Below are 12,761 nucleotides of genomic sequence, written 5' to 3'. Positions count from 1 at the left end.
AAGGACTTACTGGCTGCTCGCTCTAGGATCTCTACACAAAATTCGCTTTTGTAGAGGATAGACATCTCTGTGGTTGTCTCATGGTATTTTTAGGATCGAGACCTCCACATCTTACTGTAGTCATTCTCAGATGACGGAGGCATAGGGTCAGAACCTGTGCCTCTTACACAATAGGGTTCTGGTTTTGCCCCAGGAGACTAGGTAAAGACCAAAAGATTGTAGTTGTAGCTAATCATTTGTACAACAGTCGGACCTCATGAACTTTCTAAATGTCATCAAGCTCGCTGCAGAATTTCACATTATGAAAATAGCTTAACCTTTATTGTAGAATTTCTGGGAGAATAGAAATATATAGAAAGTTAGTCTTCAGTGATTTTTACATTCTACTCTATTTAACATTAATCAACATTTGCTGCATGACAAATAGGACTGTAAAACGCAATGTTTTTTGTAAAAGCATCCATTCTTTGCATGGCTTATTGTTCACAGTCAAAAGAAATAATAACTACTTTTTTTCCCCTCCTGTTCTTTCCTCCTGATAAGGATCAATCTGCTTTGCAAATATGGCAATTGCTATGCTTGAACCAGCATTACCGATCTGGATGATGGAGACCATGTGTTCAAAAAAATGGCAGCTTGGTAAAGTACAGCATACTATTTGTATCGCTATGTTTTGTCTAATGACTGTCTCAGTTCTGGTCCTGTTAATGATGGTCCCCTTACACGCTTCAGGGTAGTAATTTTTTTTACGATCTTTAAATTGTCGGTGTTATACCTGCACACCTGCAAACATCAGTTTGTAAGAAAAATAGGTAGTGGATTGATGTTATTGCAATAGAGGCTCCAGTAAAGGGCAACACTCACATTGCAAGGAGAAATAGATGGAGGCAGCCACAGCACTGTGCTTGTCCCGGCTCCTTCGGGAGCCCCAGCAGCACCTCTGGCAGTGGCTGCAAGATGCCCGTTGAGCCGCAGAGCCAGCCTAGCAGGGCAAAATAATTTGTTTGGATTCCCTTTGGGAAAAACCCCATCCTCAGTTCCTAGTTCGAATTGCCAGGAGCAGGCAGCCACAGGAGGTGCACTATGTTTGGTGCAGAGCATGCTCATGGCAACACAGACTCCTTCCAGGGCTGCTCCTGGTACCATGTGGAAGAAGGATGGACTTTACTTTAAACACGGCCACCGAGGACATAAGGAACACTTTCCCTTGAATTTGATAATATGACACTTTTCAGTGGTTACTTAGTCATCCCATTCAATACCAAGCAACAGGTCCCAGCTTGGACCATCTTATAACCTGTAACAGGGACACAGTCTCAGGAAACCAGTGTCCACAGGCAGACTGAGAATTTGTCCCACGTATCAAGTTAGACTAAAGAGTAAAATTGCGGCAGTTACTTTCTCTTTGAGGTGAACAGAAGCGGGGGGGCTGAAGAAAATGGACTAACTTCAAGCGTCAGACTGTGTGCGGGAGGTTGATGTGAATTGTCTTGGGTGGGGGGTGCCTGGCCTTTGTGTGCCACCACGCATAGTGCCGATCCTCTGTATCGATCTGACTGATGTTTACCTTTTTAATAGTTGTAGGAAAGACTTACCGTTACAAACACAACACATATCTATTTGATAAAGTTAATGAAGTGTTCTGTGCTGTGACACTTTGCGAGGGTATTTTTTAATATCAATATACGGTGTTTGAAAGAAAAAGAAAAATCCTTCATGAAAATGGTGTTCAGCTAGCATCCGACTAATATCCCTACTCTGTGTAAACATAGGTGTTCCTACATTATACAGAATGCACAAACCTGAGTTCTAATTAATGCAGGGTGGCCATAGGTAGCAGCCCTTAATGTGCTGCTGTACTGTTGAACATGGTAATGACTGCTAGCCTGTAATATAGCAAAATTAACACACAAACTTAGATGTTTTAAACCTCACAAAGAAAAAGGAAGATCGCTTATCTACATTCCTCACTACAGTTTTGTATTACTGGTACAACGAAAATGAGATTTACAAATCTCTTCGTCGAATAGAAGTTCCTAGAAGGAAAATATCCATTTTAAATTAACACTAATTTTACCCCTTAATGATATAAGTAATTGACTCCATTATGCTTTGTCTGATTTGACAGCATTAATTAAAGTTTTTTAAGCCTCTGAAATTATATCTTGAACTGCAGGGTTTTAAGCAAATTATTATCTTATGCAATTTGGAGATCCAGCTGTTTGAAGCATGATCTGAAGAAGGTATAAAGAACCTTGATTTGATCCATTAATGTTACTGTGCATAAAGCTTATTTAGAAAATGATGGTTCTGCTTCAGTATACCACAGCTTACACACCAACCTGCAAGTCTTACTTAACGAGCCTTTGCAGTTTTGGGGTTTTTTGACAGTTGTCAACGTCTGCTATATGTGACCATTTGGTATAAAATGCTAGCTCCAAGCAATACAAAAGTAGTTGCGGTTACACAGGTGAAAATATTTCCCTGGTATCACCATTGTAACCCACAGGGATTTTAATCACAGGATATTGCTGTGCTAAAAATTACCTCTTGATTTTTTTTTTTTTCTTATGAATATCAGAGAGATAGGAAGGAAGATGGATAGGCAGGAAATGAGAAAATCTATGTTGCCTTGGTGAAAGATGAGGAGCATATACACTTAAAAGAAATGGTTTGATTGTGCACTCTAATGTCACGGCTGCTGTCTAAATCTGTATTACCTGATTTAACAGTGACCAAATGGAAGGCTTGTCGTGGTGTGCGCTATTTTGTCGGACTCACCCAGTTTTGTCAGGTTTCCCAGCTTTATTTTTCTTAAGAAAATGCAAAACTTAGGGGGAACAACAGAAAAATACCGTGTGTTATTACTTCCAAGGCACATGAACCATTCAAGACCATTGCCCAAGCATCCAGCATCAGGCACAGCCGCCCTGTTTCTCTGCCTCTCGGATATTTTTCATACAATGCCTTCTCCTCAAGGGCAGTCCCTGCTCTCTCACACGCCTGCATCATCCTCCCTGGCGCTTTCCAGACAGCGGCAGCCAAGGCAGTAGCACACTATAATATTTATTAACATTTCTTCTGCAAGGCAGCGGCTTCCTTTGACGCTTCCCCTCCGGCTGGGTCCTGCCCTGTGACTTACCTGTAGGGAGAGGATGAATCCTCAAGTACAGGCTGTAATTGGCTTTTAAACCAGAGATATTTCTGGCCACCGTGCAGGCGGCATCTACTCCAGCTACAGCCGCTGCTGTGGAAACCTCAAGACTAGAAAAAATTGCTGGTCCCAACAGTATGTTCTTCTGAGTGGATGTGGGGGAGATGGGAGGGTTTGGGTACCCTCCCATCAGGCTCCGAAGGAATGCTCGGGTGCCCTTATCTGCAAGTCATTACATATAATTAGTTTTTTTTAAATTTAAACCAATAACTAATTTTTTAATTTTAAATTTTACTGGAAATATATTGGCTAAATAATTTCAAAACCGTGATTTTAAGGTTTCTTCACCTTTACATTATTGATATATACTTGGCTTTGGTCGCTGCTTGACCAAGGACCGTATTGCAGCATTACAAACTCACCGTAACACAAAGCCTCACGGCATTCACAGGCTTGCAGGGGGACCGTGACTTGCAAAGCCACAGCAGCAGTCCTGCTGCCCACTCCTCCAGGGAGAGATTCACCCACCCCTGACTGTCCTGGGCTTGCTGCATGTGCTGAGCATATGCTCCATAAGCCGTGCAACCGCAAAAAAGTTGCCTTCCTTGACCTATCCCAAAGCTTATTGTAGTTAGAGATGAACTTTTTGCTCTTTGTTGTTCCATCCCCTCTCCCATACCAGTTCTTGCAGCTGATGCTGAAAATCTTTTTTCAAAGGCGTTGCATCGCTCCTGCATTTCATAGATGATGTCCTTAGATTTCATGAGAAGGCTGCAACAAACCGGATATTTGATTTTTTTTTTTTTTTTTTTTTTTTTTTTTTTTTTTTTTTTTTTTGGGCTATGCACAAAGAGTCTATTAGATACCTTCAAATCAAAATTGCAGTGTCTGGAATTTATTAGTTTCTTCTAACACTTCACTAAAATCATTGCTGATAAAACATCTCATTCATATTTTTCAGGCGTTGCTTTTATTCCAGCTAGTATCTCTTATCTCATTGGGACTAATCTTTTTGGGATACTCGCACACAAAATGGGAAGGTATGCTTAATTTAAAAATACTAATAATCTTCCAGTCAGTTCATGTACCATTTCCAGTATTTCCTGGGGCAGTTTTTTGATGATGGAAATTATTAAAGTTTGTTCTATAGTAGCAAGATTGCTTTTTTTGAACACGTTGCTGCTTCGGTTGTGTAACTCGGCACTTCATACATGACTTTGAAATATTCAAGATCAGCTCTAACATCTCAGTATCACCAATCTCTGAGTGACGTTTCTTCTTTGATAGGTGGCTTTGTGCTTTACTCGGGATGCTAATCGTGGGAATAAGTATTTTATGCGTAAGTAGAAGTTCGTGTATCTTTCAAACCACCTGAATGTTTGTGTGTTCATCTTCAGATATGTGCTTTCCCCATGAAATTTTGCTGAAGTTTCTGCTTCATAAATACGTTATTAAACAATGTGTAGTTAATAGGTTCTAGATCAGAGTTTTGAGTGCTTTCAAATTTCAACGCTTTAATTATTTTGAAGGAAGACTGGCTCTGAAAGGAGGAGGATGATCATCCTTTTTTTTTGAGCTGTCACTCAGCAGTTTATTCTTGCTTGTAATAGTGTGTCAGTGGTTTAATGCCACAGTTGTCTGAAAGAGTAGCCCAGAACAAGGATCAAACTCTAAGTTGCACATAAGTACCAAGTGTGCCATAACTACTCTGAGAATTTATCTTGGGGAAAAAAAAAAAAACCCTAACCTCATTAGCATGTGCAGTGTGACTTAATTAACTGTCTGAAATTTCCTTTGTAGGTACCGTTTGCTAAAAACATTTATGGGCTCATAGCACCAAATTTTGGAGTTGGATTTGCCATTGGTAAGAAAATTACGACGACTTCTTACAGTCTGTTGGTTATTCAAAAATTATTTTACATGAAGTTACATGGAAAATTACTTTTGTTATCATTCTGATCTGACAGTGGTGAAGCCTGAGCTGTGGCCCAAACTGGTAGATAAAGGAGAAAGGCTTAAAGGAGGGTGCACAGGCAGTTTGAACCAGGGTGCTGTTAGACAAGCTGGATTCTAAGGTCTGTCCAGAATTGCCCCATTGACCTAAACAGATTTTTCTAACTGTCCATGAATTTATACCTTGTTTTCAGAAATAAAGCGATGCGCTGCCCAAAACCCACAGTCTTTCCTGTTGTGGAAAAGAATTTATAGAGGCATTTTCATAGAAAAAAGAAAAAACAGGCTTAAATTTTTGTTCATCAAACAGGAATTCCCAAGCCCATGCACATGTACTCTTCTTCCAAGTAGTATGTGTGAGCTTTGCTTATGCTGGGCCACGCAGTCAAGCTGGAGTGGAGACCACAGCTTGGGTTTTAGCACTTGGCTGGTCAGCAAATGTTCTGGAGCATCTTCACACACAAGGGATGTGTGGTTAGGAAAGAAGTTACAGGCACAACTACAAATCCTCCGGTATCTCAGCAGTTTCATCAGCTGTCTTGTGCTGTTTCTTGCTAGCAATGAAAGCGTGGCTCAAAAGACGTGTTAAAACCACTGTAATAATTTTGGTTAACTGGAGGCTAATGCAATCTTTTAGGCCTACAGTAAGTGTAAGTTCATACAAAATAACTTTCCCCTAAATGAAAGCTACTTGGCTGGTAATGTGAGATAGCCTTTGCACGGGCAGTTGCTGGGAATTGGTTGATGTGCTCTAAGCTCGCATCTCTCTTGTTCTCTAAAAGTGTCACAGGTACATGTCTATACATGTCCTTACATGACTCAGACACAGTAAAGACCATAAAAAGCACAGATAATACAGTCTATTTTTACACAAATCTTTTGCTTATTGAAGAGTAAGCATCCTTTTAGTTGCTTTTGCATCCCTTTTTAGCACATAGTTGGCCAAGACGTTAAAAGAAAAAAAAAAAAAAAAGGTAGCATTTTCCTGAAATATGTTTCCCTCCCTCCCGACCAGGAATGGTGGACTCCTCCATGATGCCAATTATGGGCTACCTCGTAGATCTGCGTCATGTATCAGTCTATGGTAGCGTGTACGCAATAGCTGATGTTGCCTTTTGCATGGGCTTCGCCATAGGTAAGTCCAGCCTTTTCCTGCCTATAATGCACAGTTAAGGAAAAAGAATATGCTACGATGCCAGGTGTGAAGTCCAGTGACTTTCACAGGCTTTATGAGCAGGGGTTCTTATTTTCTGCAGGAAATCAAAGCAGAGGGAATTGTGTTTGGCATCTGTTCCCCTCCTCTGCCGTGATGCCGTGCTCGGCTTCATTAGCTGTAAGAGGCTTAAAGGTATCGGGCACTGAGCACAAATAGGATATCGCTAGGAAAGAGGCCTTGGAACATTTAAAACTAACACCACAGCTGTGCTCCTAATAGTCTGCGAGGGGAATAACTCCCCACTGACCCCCAGCCTCCTTGAGTGCTCGATTCAGATGCCCCTAGGACCATCTCTAATTTCTTCAATGAATGTGGAGTACGGAGCCAGGAAAGGTTTATGTTATAATTACAAACATGTCTTTACATTCCTCAAATCAATTTGTAAAGCGGGAGTTTTGTATATAAAATTACTCTTGTTTAAAGTGACTGCTGCAAATTTTGTGTCCGAACCATCTTCAGAAAAGGGGTTTTATTTCTACAAGGTCCCTCTGCTGGTGGTGCCATTGCAAAGGCCATTGGATTTCCATGGCTCATGACAATTATAGGGATTGTGGATATCCTCTTCGCTCCCCTGTGCTTTTTCCTTCGAAGTCCACCTGCCAAAGAGGAGAAAATGGTAAGCATAACACGGCTTCTTTCTTTTGGTTTTGTTTCAGTGAAACAAATGATAACTTAATTCTGCATCTTTGCCTCTAATTTCCCCAAAGAGGGACTAGCACAGTTTATTTCACCCTCATACATCATCTTTGGAATGAACTCCCCCTTCCTTTTACGTCCAAGATGTATAAAGAAAAGCTTTTTATTAGTTACATGTTACAAAGTCACAAATTTGATTATCACAAAACACGGTGCAGCAGACATTAATCTGCAACAGCATCCGCTGTGGTGGAGTCAATATAATAGGCATTTTTGTTTTCCTTGAAGTGCCAGAACTGTATTGACCAATTTTGTTTTATTCCTTTGTGTGCCTCAACCTGTTTTTTTCCCATGGTCCTCTACAGTATATTTTGCATCATATTTTTTCCTTCTTCTTCTCCCTCCATACAGATCGCCTGTCCTTACAAATTCATGGCTTCTCTTATCCTATCTATACCACAGGCCTTATCCTGACTCTTTTTTTTAATGTAACTTTGCCAATGACTTAATTTTCTAGAGCAGTCAGTGCTCCCCAGCCACCGTGTGGTGTGTAGGAAGAATGATGCTTGGCCAAATCAGCATCTTGCCCAGTCCCCTGCAGCCCACAGTGGGTACCTAGGGACGAGTCTCAGAGCAGGTGAATGTCTTGTGATACATCCCTAAAATCAGGGGCTAAGAGACCTAAGTCAAAAGTGACACTGTGATTAACAGCCTTTAACAGACTTTTTCCTCATCGATGTTCACATTTGCTAAGTATATGTAAAAGTCTAGTTTCAACAAGACCTGGAGTGAGGAGTTCTCCTATTTATTCTACGAGTTCTGCCCCAGGACACTCACAAATGTGCCTGCAGGAACGTTTCACTCCTTCACTCCTATTGCACACTGTTTGCTTAGCCTGTCACGCAAAAAAAAAAAAAACCCAACCAAAAAACATTCCTGCTTTGGTTGTAGTAGTCCTTTTTTCCTTCCTTTCCCCTCCTATACTGTTCTTCTTTCATTTCCCATTTCTGTAGCTCAATTTGCCCTTTCATATAATGTCCTCTATCTGCTCCTCTACGCTGCTGTTCCTATAGATTTATACTAGATCAGGTTCAAAAGGCGTCTTACTGCAGGAGGGGATCCATTGCTTTGCTCACTAGGTTTCCTCTGCTCAGCAAGAAGATGGGAAGATCCAGTGCAGTCAGTAAGCAGACCAATCCCTCTTGTGATTCCAGGGCTGGGGAAATCCTGGAAAACAAGTACCAGTCTCTGCTGAAATGTGTCACCATTTCGGTGATGTAGGCCTAGCCCATCCAGCGCTCCATCCTTGCTCATGCTGAACAAGGTTATCTGGGGCCCAAAATGTAGTTGCTAGTTGTTTATTCAGGTGAAAAGAAAATGTAATTTTGCACTGCCATGGTCTTACTATGCAGCACCACATCTCTGCAAGGTAAGGACAGAATCTGCTGCATGTGCTGCTCACGCTTTGTGCTGACATGAGCAGAACAGAAGATGGAAAAACGAATCTTGCCAAAATAGGTGCATATGTGAGACCAGAGACCTTTCGTTTTGCACATATTCGGACTGCAGAATCCCAGAGATTCCAGTTAATCCCTTGTCATGACCTTTGCAGACTGCACTGATTTTTTTTTTTTTTTTTTATATTGACTAAGGCTGAGGAACAGAAAGAAGGAAAAAAACCCAAAAGCTGTTGTTTGCTAGAGATACGCCATTTATTGTGTGCTTCCCTAGTCACTGCCAGGGTTTCACCTGTAACACAGTAATTACTGCAGGGTCAGAATCTCTCCCCATGGCTTAAACACCTTCCACTGTCTGCCCCCCCTCAACATACCTTTAAATGCAAAGTGACTCCTATGCCCACAGTGGCTTGTGGCAGTGAACTGATGTGCCATCTCTTTTGGGTTTGAAAAGAGTCAAAAGGAGGGTCCCTACTTTGTGCTCTTTGCATAATTAATTAAAAACCAAACAATTACATTCAACACGAAACACGCTACACAACTACTCCAAGTACAGACCCCAGTTGTCCTAGGAAAAATTCATCCCAAAGAATGTAATATTGCAGCTGGCCTCCAAATACGATAATCGCTTTTAGCTTGCCGTGGATGTCAAGTCACAGCGTTTGGACGACAACCCTCAGCGGAGCCCAGTTGTGCTGATCCGGAGCTCCGCAGAAAGGGGTGGGAAAAGCAAAGCCAGTAAGGGAGACTCACCTTGAGCAGTAGGACTCTTCTTGCTCGTTCATCTGGCTTTTAATAGCTGGAGATTAAATACAGGAGAGGTAAATTACTGGAGAGCGGGTAGATGTATTTCAATTTAAGCCCATGGATTAAATACTGGTTCCAGTAAGGTAATAAAAATGTGCTGGTGATGTCTTCGGGGCCAAGATCCCACCTCACACAGACCTACAGGCTTGATTTACTCTAACTGAAATCAGTTTGGGTTCTACTTTCAGGGAGGAGAGGTGAATCCCTGAGTGGTGGGGTCAACCACAGACCTCACCTGGATGCTAAGCAGAAGTGCTAATATTCATATTCCGTTTTCTTTTAGGCAATACTCATGGATCACAATTGTCCCGTGAAAACAAAAATGTACACCCAGAACAACATCCAGTCCTACCCCATAGGTGATGAAGAAGAATATGAAAGTGATGAATAACATGAAAAGCCATATAACATATTTTGGTGTACAAAATGCAGTGTTTCATGTGAAACATCTCATCCAGAAATAGGTTTTAGTTGTACTGTACGTTTAATAGTGAAATGGTCAAAAAAGCCAAAGGTATATTATCCATCGCCCATGGTTATAAAGCAGACTGCTAACTGCCTTATAAGGGGGGGAAAAGCTTTTATAGAGGATTTGTATAGTGCTAATCTTTATTTTGTGTATTTAATTTTATTGAATATTAGACTATATTTTTTATTAAATGTGTAGTACAAATCTGTATAAACATGTGAATTTTAACTATTTGTTTTTTAAAGTCAACTCATTGACATACAGTATTTCATATTTTGTTTGGAGTTATGAGTTACTGTCAAGAGCTTGGGTCTTTCTTACCTAATTGGAAGAAAAAAAAAAAAAAAGCAAAGCTCAAAGAAAACCTATCCAATTTGCCTCCTTTCAAACTGTACCCTTGTAAGTACATTGAGAGGAGCTGAAGGCTGGAATTCAGAGCGTGGACATTGCTACCACTTTTTTGATCAACGTTAGGTCATACATTAGTAAAATAAAAGGCACAACTTCTTTGCCAATTTAAAAAAAATGAGCTCTCCTTGAACCACTCATGGAATGTTGGGGAAAACAGTGTTTTAAACAGATGAGCGTATTGCTGTTAGTCAGTACTATTTAATGAAGTTTTAATTAGTTAACTAGTTGTGCAATATCAAGCTCCTGAAACACACAACACTGGGTAAACAAGTAGGTATGAATGTGCACTGTTCCTTTCCCTTAAAGGGAATAAGGACGGCATGAAGATACTTTTTATATTTCTATCTTTTGAACCTTTTATTTTTAACATAACTTTATTTTAGATGCATCTTAAATGACTGGTTAAGAAAAGCTGCAGTATCACAGTATTTAGTCTTAGCATGTACTGAAAGTTAAGCTGATAACTTAAGCAGTTCAAACAAAAAAAACTTTTACATGCATTTGCATACACATCTAGAAGTTCGATATACATTTATTTTTAAAAAATGAGCTAAAATATCACCTTTGCTAAAAATAATGAAAAAAATGACCAGTTTGTTGCCAATATCTCTTAACATTTGGGGACAGAGTCTAATACAGGTAAAGGACTGTATTAGGCAGTTCCTATCTGCACTGAGAAAAATCAGACTTTGAAAGAAAACATTTTAAAACAATCCCGATGTCCTTATCAACCGTGTTGTATCTTTTCATTTGTAAAATTAAAATCTTTATGTGCCTTCTTTCATGTAATTGCAGATGTTTTATGTACTGCAGCATAGATACTATGTTTACATATAGTTTTGTAAAGCATATATACTATGGTCAGAAAATATAAAAAAATATAGTGGATCGAACTTCAAGTATTGCTTTGTCAATAATTATACATTCAGACCACATTAAAATAAAGTTATCTGAAAGAAGTACATGATCTATTGTAATAAAGTAAAAATAATAAAAAAAGAATCATCCCCCTCGTTATTTGCCTTCTGCATTGTGTTTTACTGTATACTAGGGGCACGGGGAAAAAGCCGACAAATATTTCAGGTTGTGGGAAAGCACTCCTCATTTCTAGTCCGTTTGTAACTCAGGACAAACATTTTCACTCCAGGTTACAAATACATGCAACTTGTTTAAGTAACCGTGATAGCTTCTACAATCATTCTGTCACGTGGCTGCGGGTCTGAGATTTAACCTTTTGGGAAATCGATAAGGCCAAAATGTGCAGTACCAGGGGACACCCCTGTATGTTCTTTAAACAAGGGTGAGGATTCTGAGAAAACATCGTAAGAGGCTTAAATGGCGTGGAAGGCCAAGCAATACGTCCTATGGTTGATTTGAAAAATCCACTTACAGATTTTTGTAGTGGTATATTTTCAATTGCATTCTTTTGAGTATGTAACAGATGGAAATCCTTCCTTCAAAGCTGAGAGGTGTTTGGAGAGAGACATTAATACAGCATAAACCAAGATACTGTAATACGTTGACTACTTCACTGTCACTGAATAAGTAACAGTTGTGTGGGTTGATGATTATTTACATTAAGTTCAGATTTTAATGTTGTACATCATTTGGATACTTGAAACTTTGCCCCCAAATAAGTTATTTTACTTAGCTTCACTGAAGTCTTTTGGTCAACATCAAATTGTTAATCCAATTAAATTTGAAACTAATATACCAATGTTAGAATTCTAAATTATCACAGGACATTTTCATTTATTTGCCAGCTAGAGTAACCAATGTACTGCTTAAATTCACAAGTATAAAAGTAATGCAAACATAGCAACTTACATATATTTTTTTTTTTAAAAAAGCATAGAATGGCTTACTTCATGGCTTGGTTTTGTACTTGCGAGTACATCAAAATTAAGGAAGAGCTCACATTAATCTGCAATGCAGAACGAGTATGAGAAGGAGGCCCAAGGACAGATTAATTGATCACATTTCTCACAGACGAGCATCTTACCACGGTTTGCTCAGCAGACCCACACAGCTCAGTCTGGCTCCCCTGTGCTTTTGCTCCGCTCCTGGTCCACCAGAAGTTAGAGAAAGACAGAATTAAGAGGCACACAGACAACCACGTTTGGGCTCTCTATGCCACCTTTTCCCCTAAAAACAGATATTTAGGAGTTGTTCTGCATTTTGTATTTTTGGAGGAGTAAGTAATCAAACCTTGTTTGCTGACAGTCAGGAAGTAACTTTAGTCACAGAAAATATACCACCCCCCCCACCCCCCCCATTCTGTCCTGGAATAATTTGGGTTCTTTCATATTTTGTGTATTGTGATCTGTGTCAATTAAAGTGTGATAAAGTCACTTAGTTCATCTGCTTCCACTACTTAGTCCTCCCCTGTAGTTGTAAACTTCCATACATGTTTTATTTCAAAGTTGAAGGAAAAATGCCAAGGATAGGGAATTACAAGGAAAAACTGATTAGATAAAAATGAGCTAGTAAGCAGTAAGGATTTGTTTAGTTATTATCCCTTAACATTTTCTGAAGGACAGGGCAAGTCAGAAGAATTTTTCTCGGACCATTTTTTCCCCTAATGTAACTCTGGTGGTAGTCACTATCACCAATGTAATTTCTGCAGTGCCTGGAGGTCTTATAAGAGACCCACAAATA

At 39.8% G+C, this 12,761-nt stretch overlaps 1 protein-coding gene across 4 annotated transcripts in view; it reads left to right on the top strand.

The window, feature by feature from the left end:
• Positions 1-12,564, top strand: part of SLC18A2 (solute carrier family 18 member A2) — a 32,717-nt gene extending 20,153 nt beyond the window's left edge. The window contains exons 9-17 of one of the 4 annotated variants that reach the window (XR_005933511.1): positions 544-639; positions 4,116-4,194; positions 4,442-4,493; positions 4,955-5,018; positions 6,123-6,242; positions 6,806-6,939; positions 7,477-8,133; positions 12,331-12,333; positions 12,551-12,564. Coding sequence is in view for 3 of the 4 variants with exons in the window: in XM_030031319.2 (XP_029887179.1) it covers positions 544-639; positions 4,116-4,194; positions 4,442-4,493; positions 4,955-5,018; positions 6,123-6,242; positions 6,806-6,939; positions 9,507-9,614 (653 nt within the window). In the remaining variant the exon portion in view is untranslated. Of the gene's footprint in view, positions 1-543; positions 640-4,115; positions 4,195-4,441; positions 4,494-4,954; positions 5,019-6,122; positions 6,243-6,805; positions 6,940-7,476; positions 8,489-9,506; positions 11,119-12,330; positions 12,334-12,550 lie in introns of those variants that run through there. The other 3 variants (XM_030031319.2, XM_041127181.1, XM_041127182.1) reach the window with 3 other exon arrangements.
• The last annotated feature ends 197 nt before the right edge of the window (positions 12,565-12,761 follow it).

The sequence above is a fragment of the Aquila chrysaetos genome, chromosome 11 (assembly GCF_900496995.4).
Source record: "Aquila chrysaetos chrysaetos chromosome 11, bAquChr1.4, whole genome shotgun sequence".
Taxonomy (NCBI): Eukaryota; Metazoa; Chordata; class Aves; order Accipitriformes; family Accipitridae; genus Aquila; species Aquila chrysaetos.
This window is presented reverse-complemented; position numbering and strand designations above follow the sequence as displayed.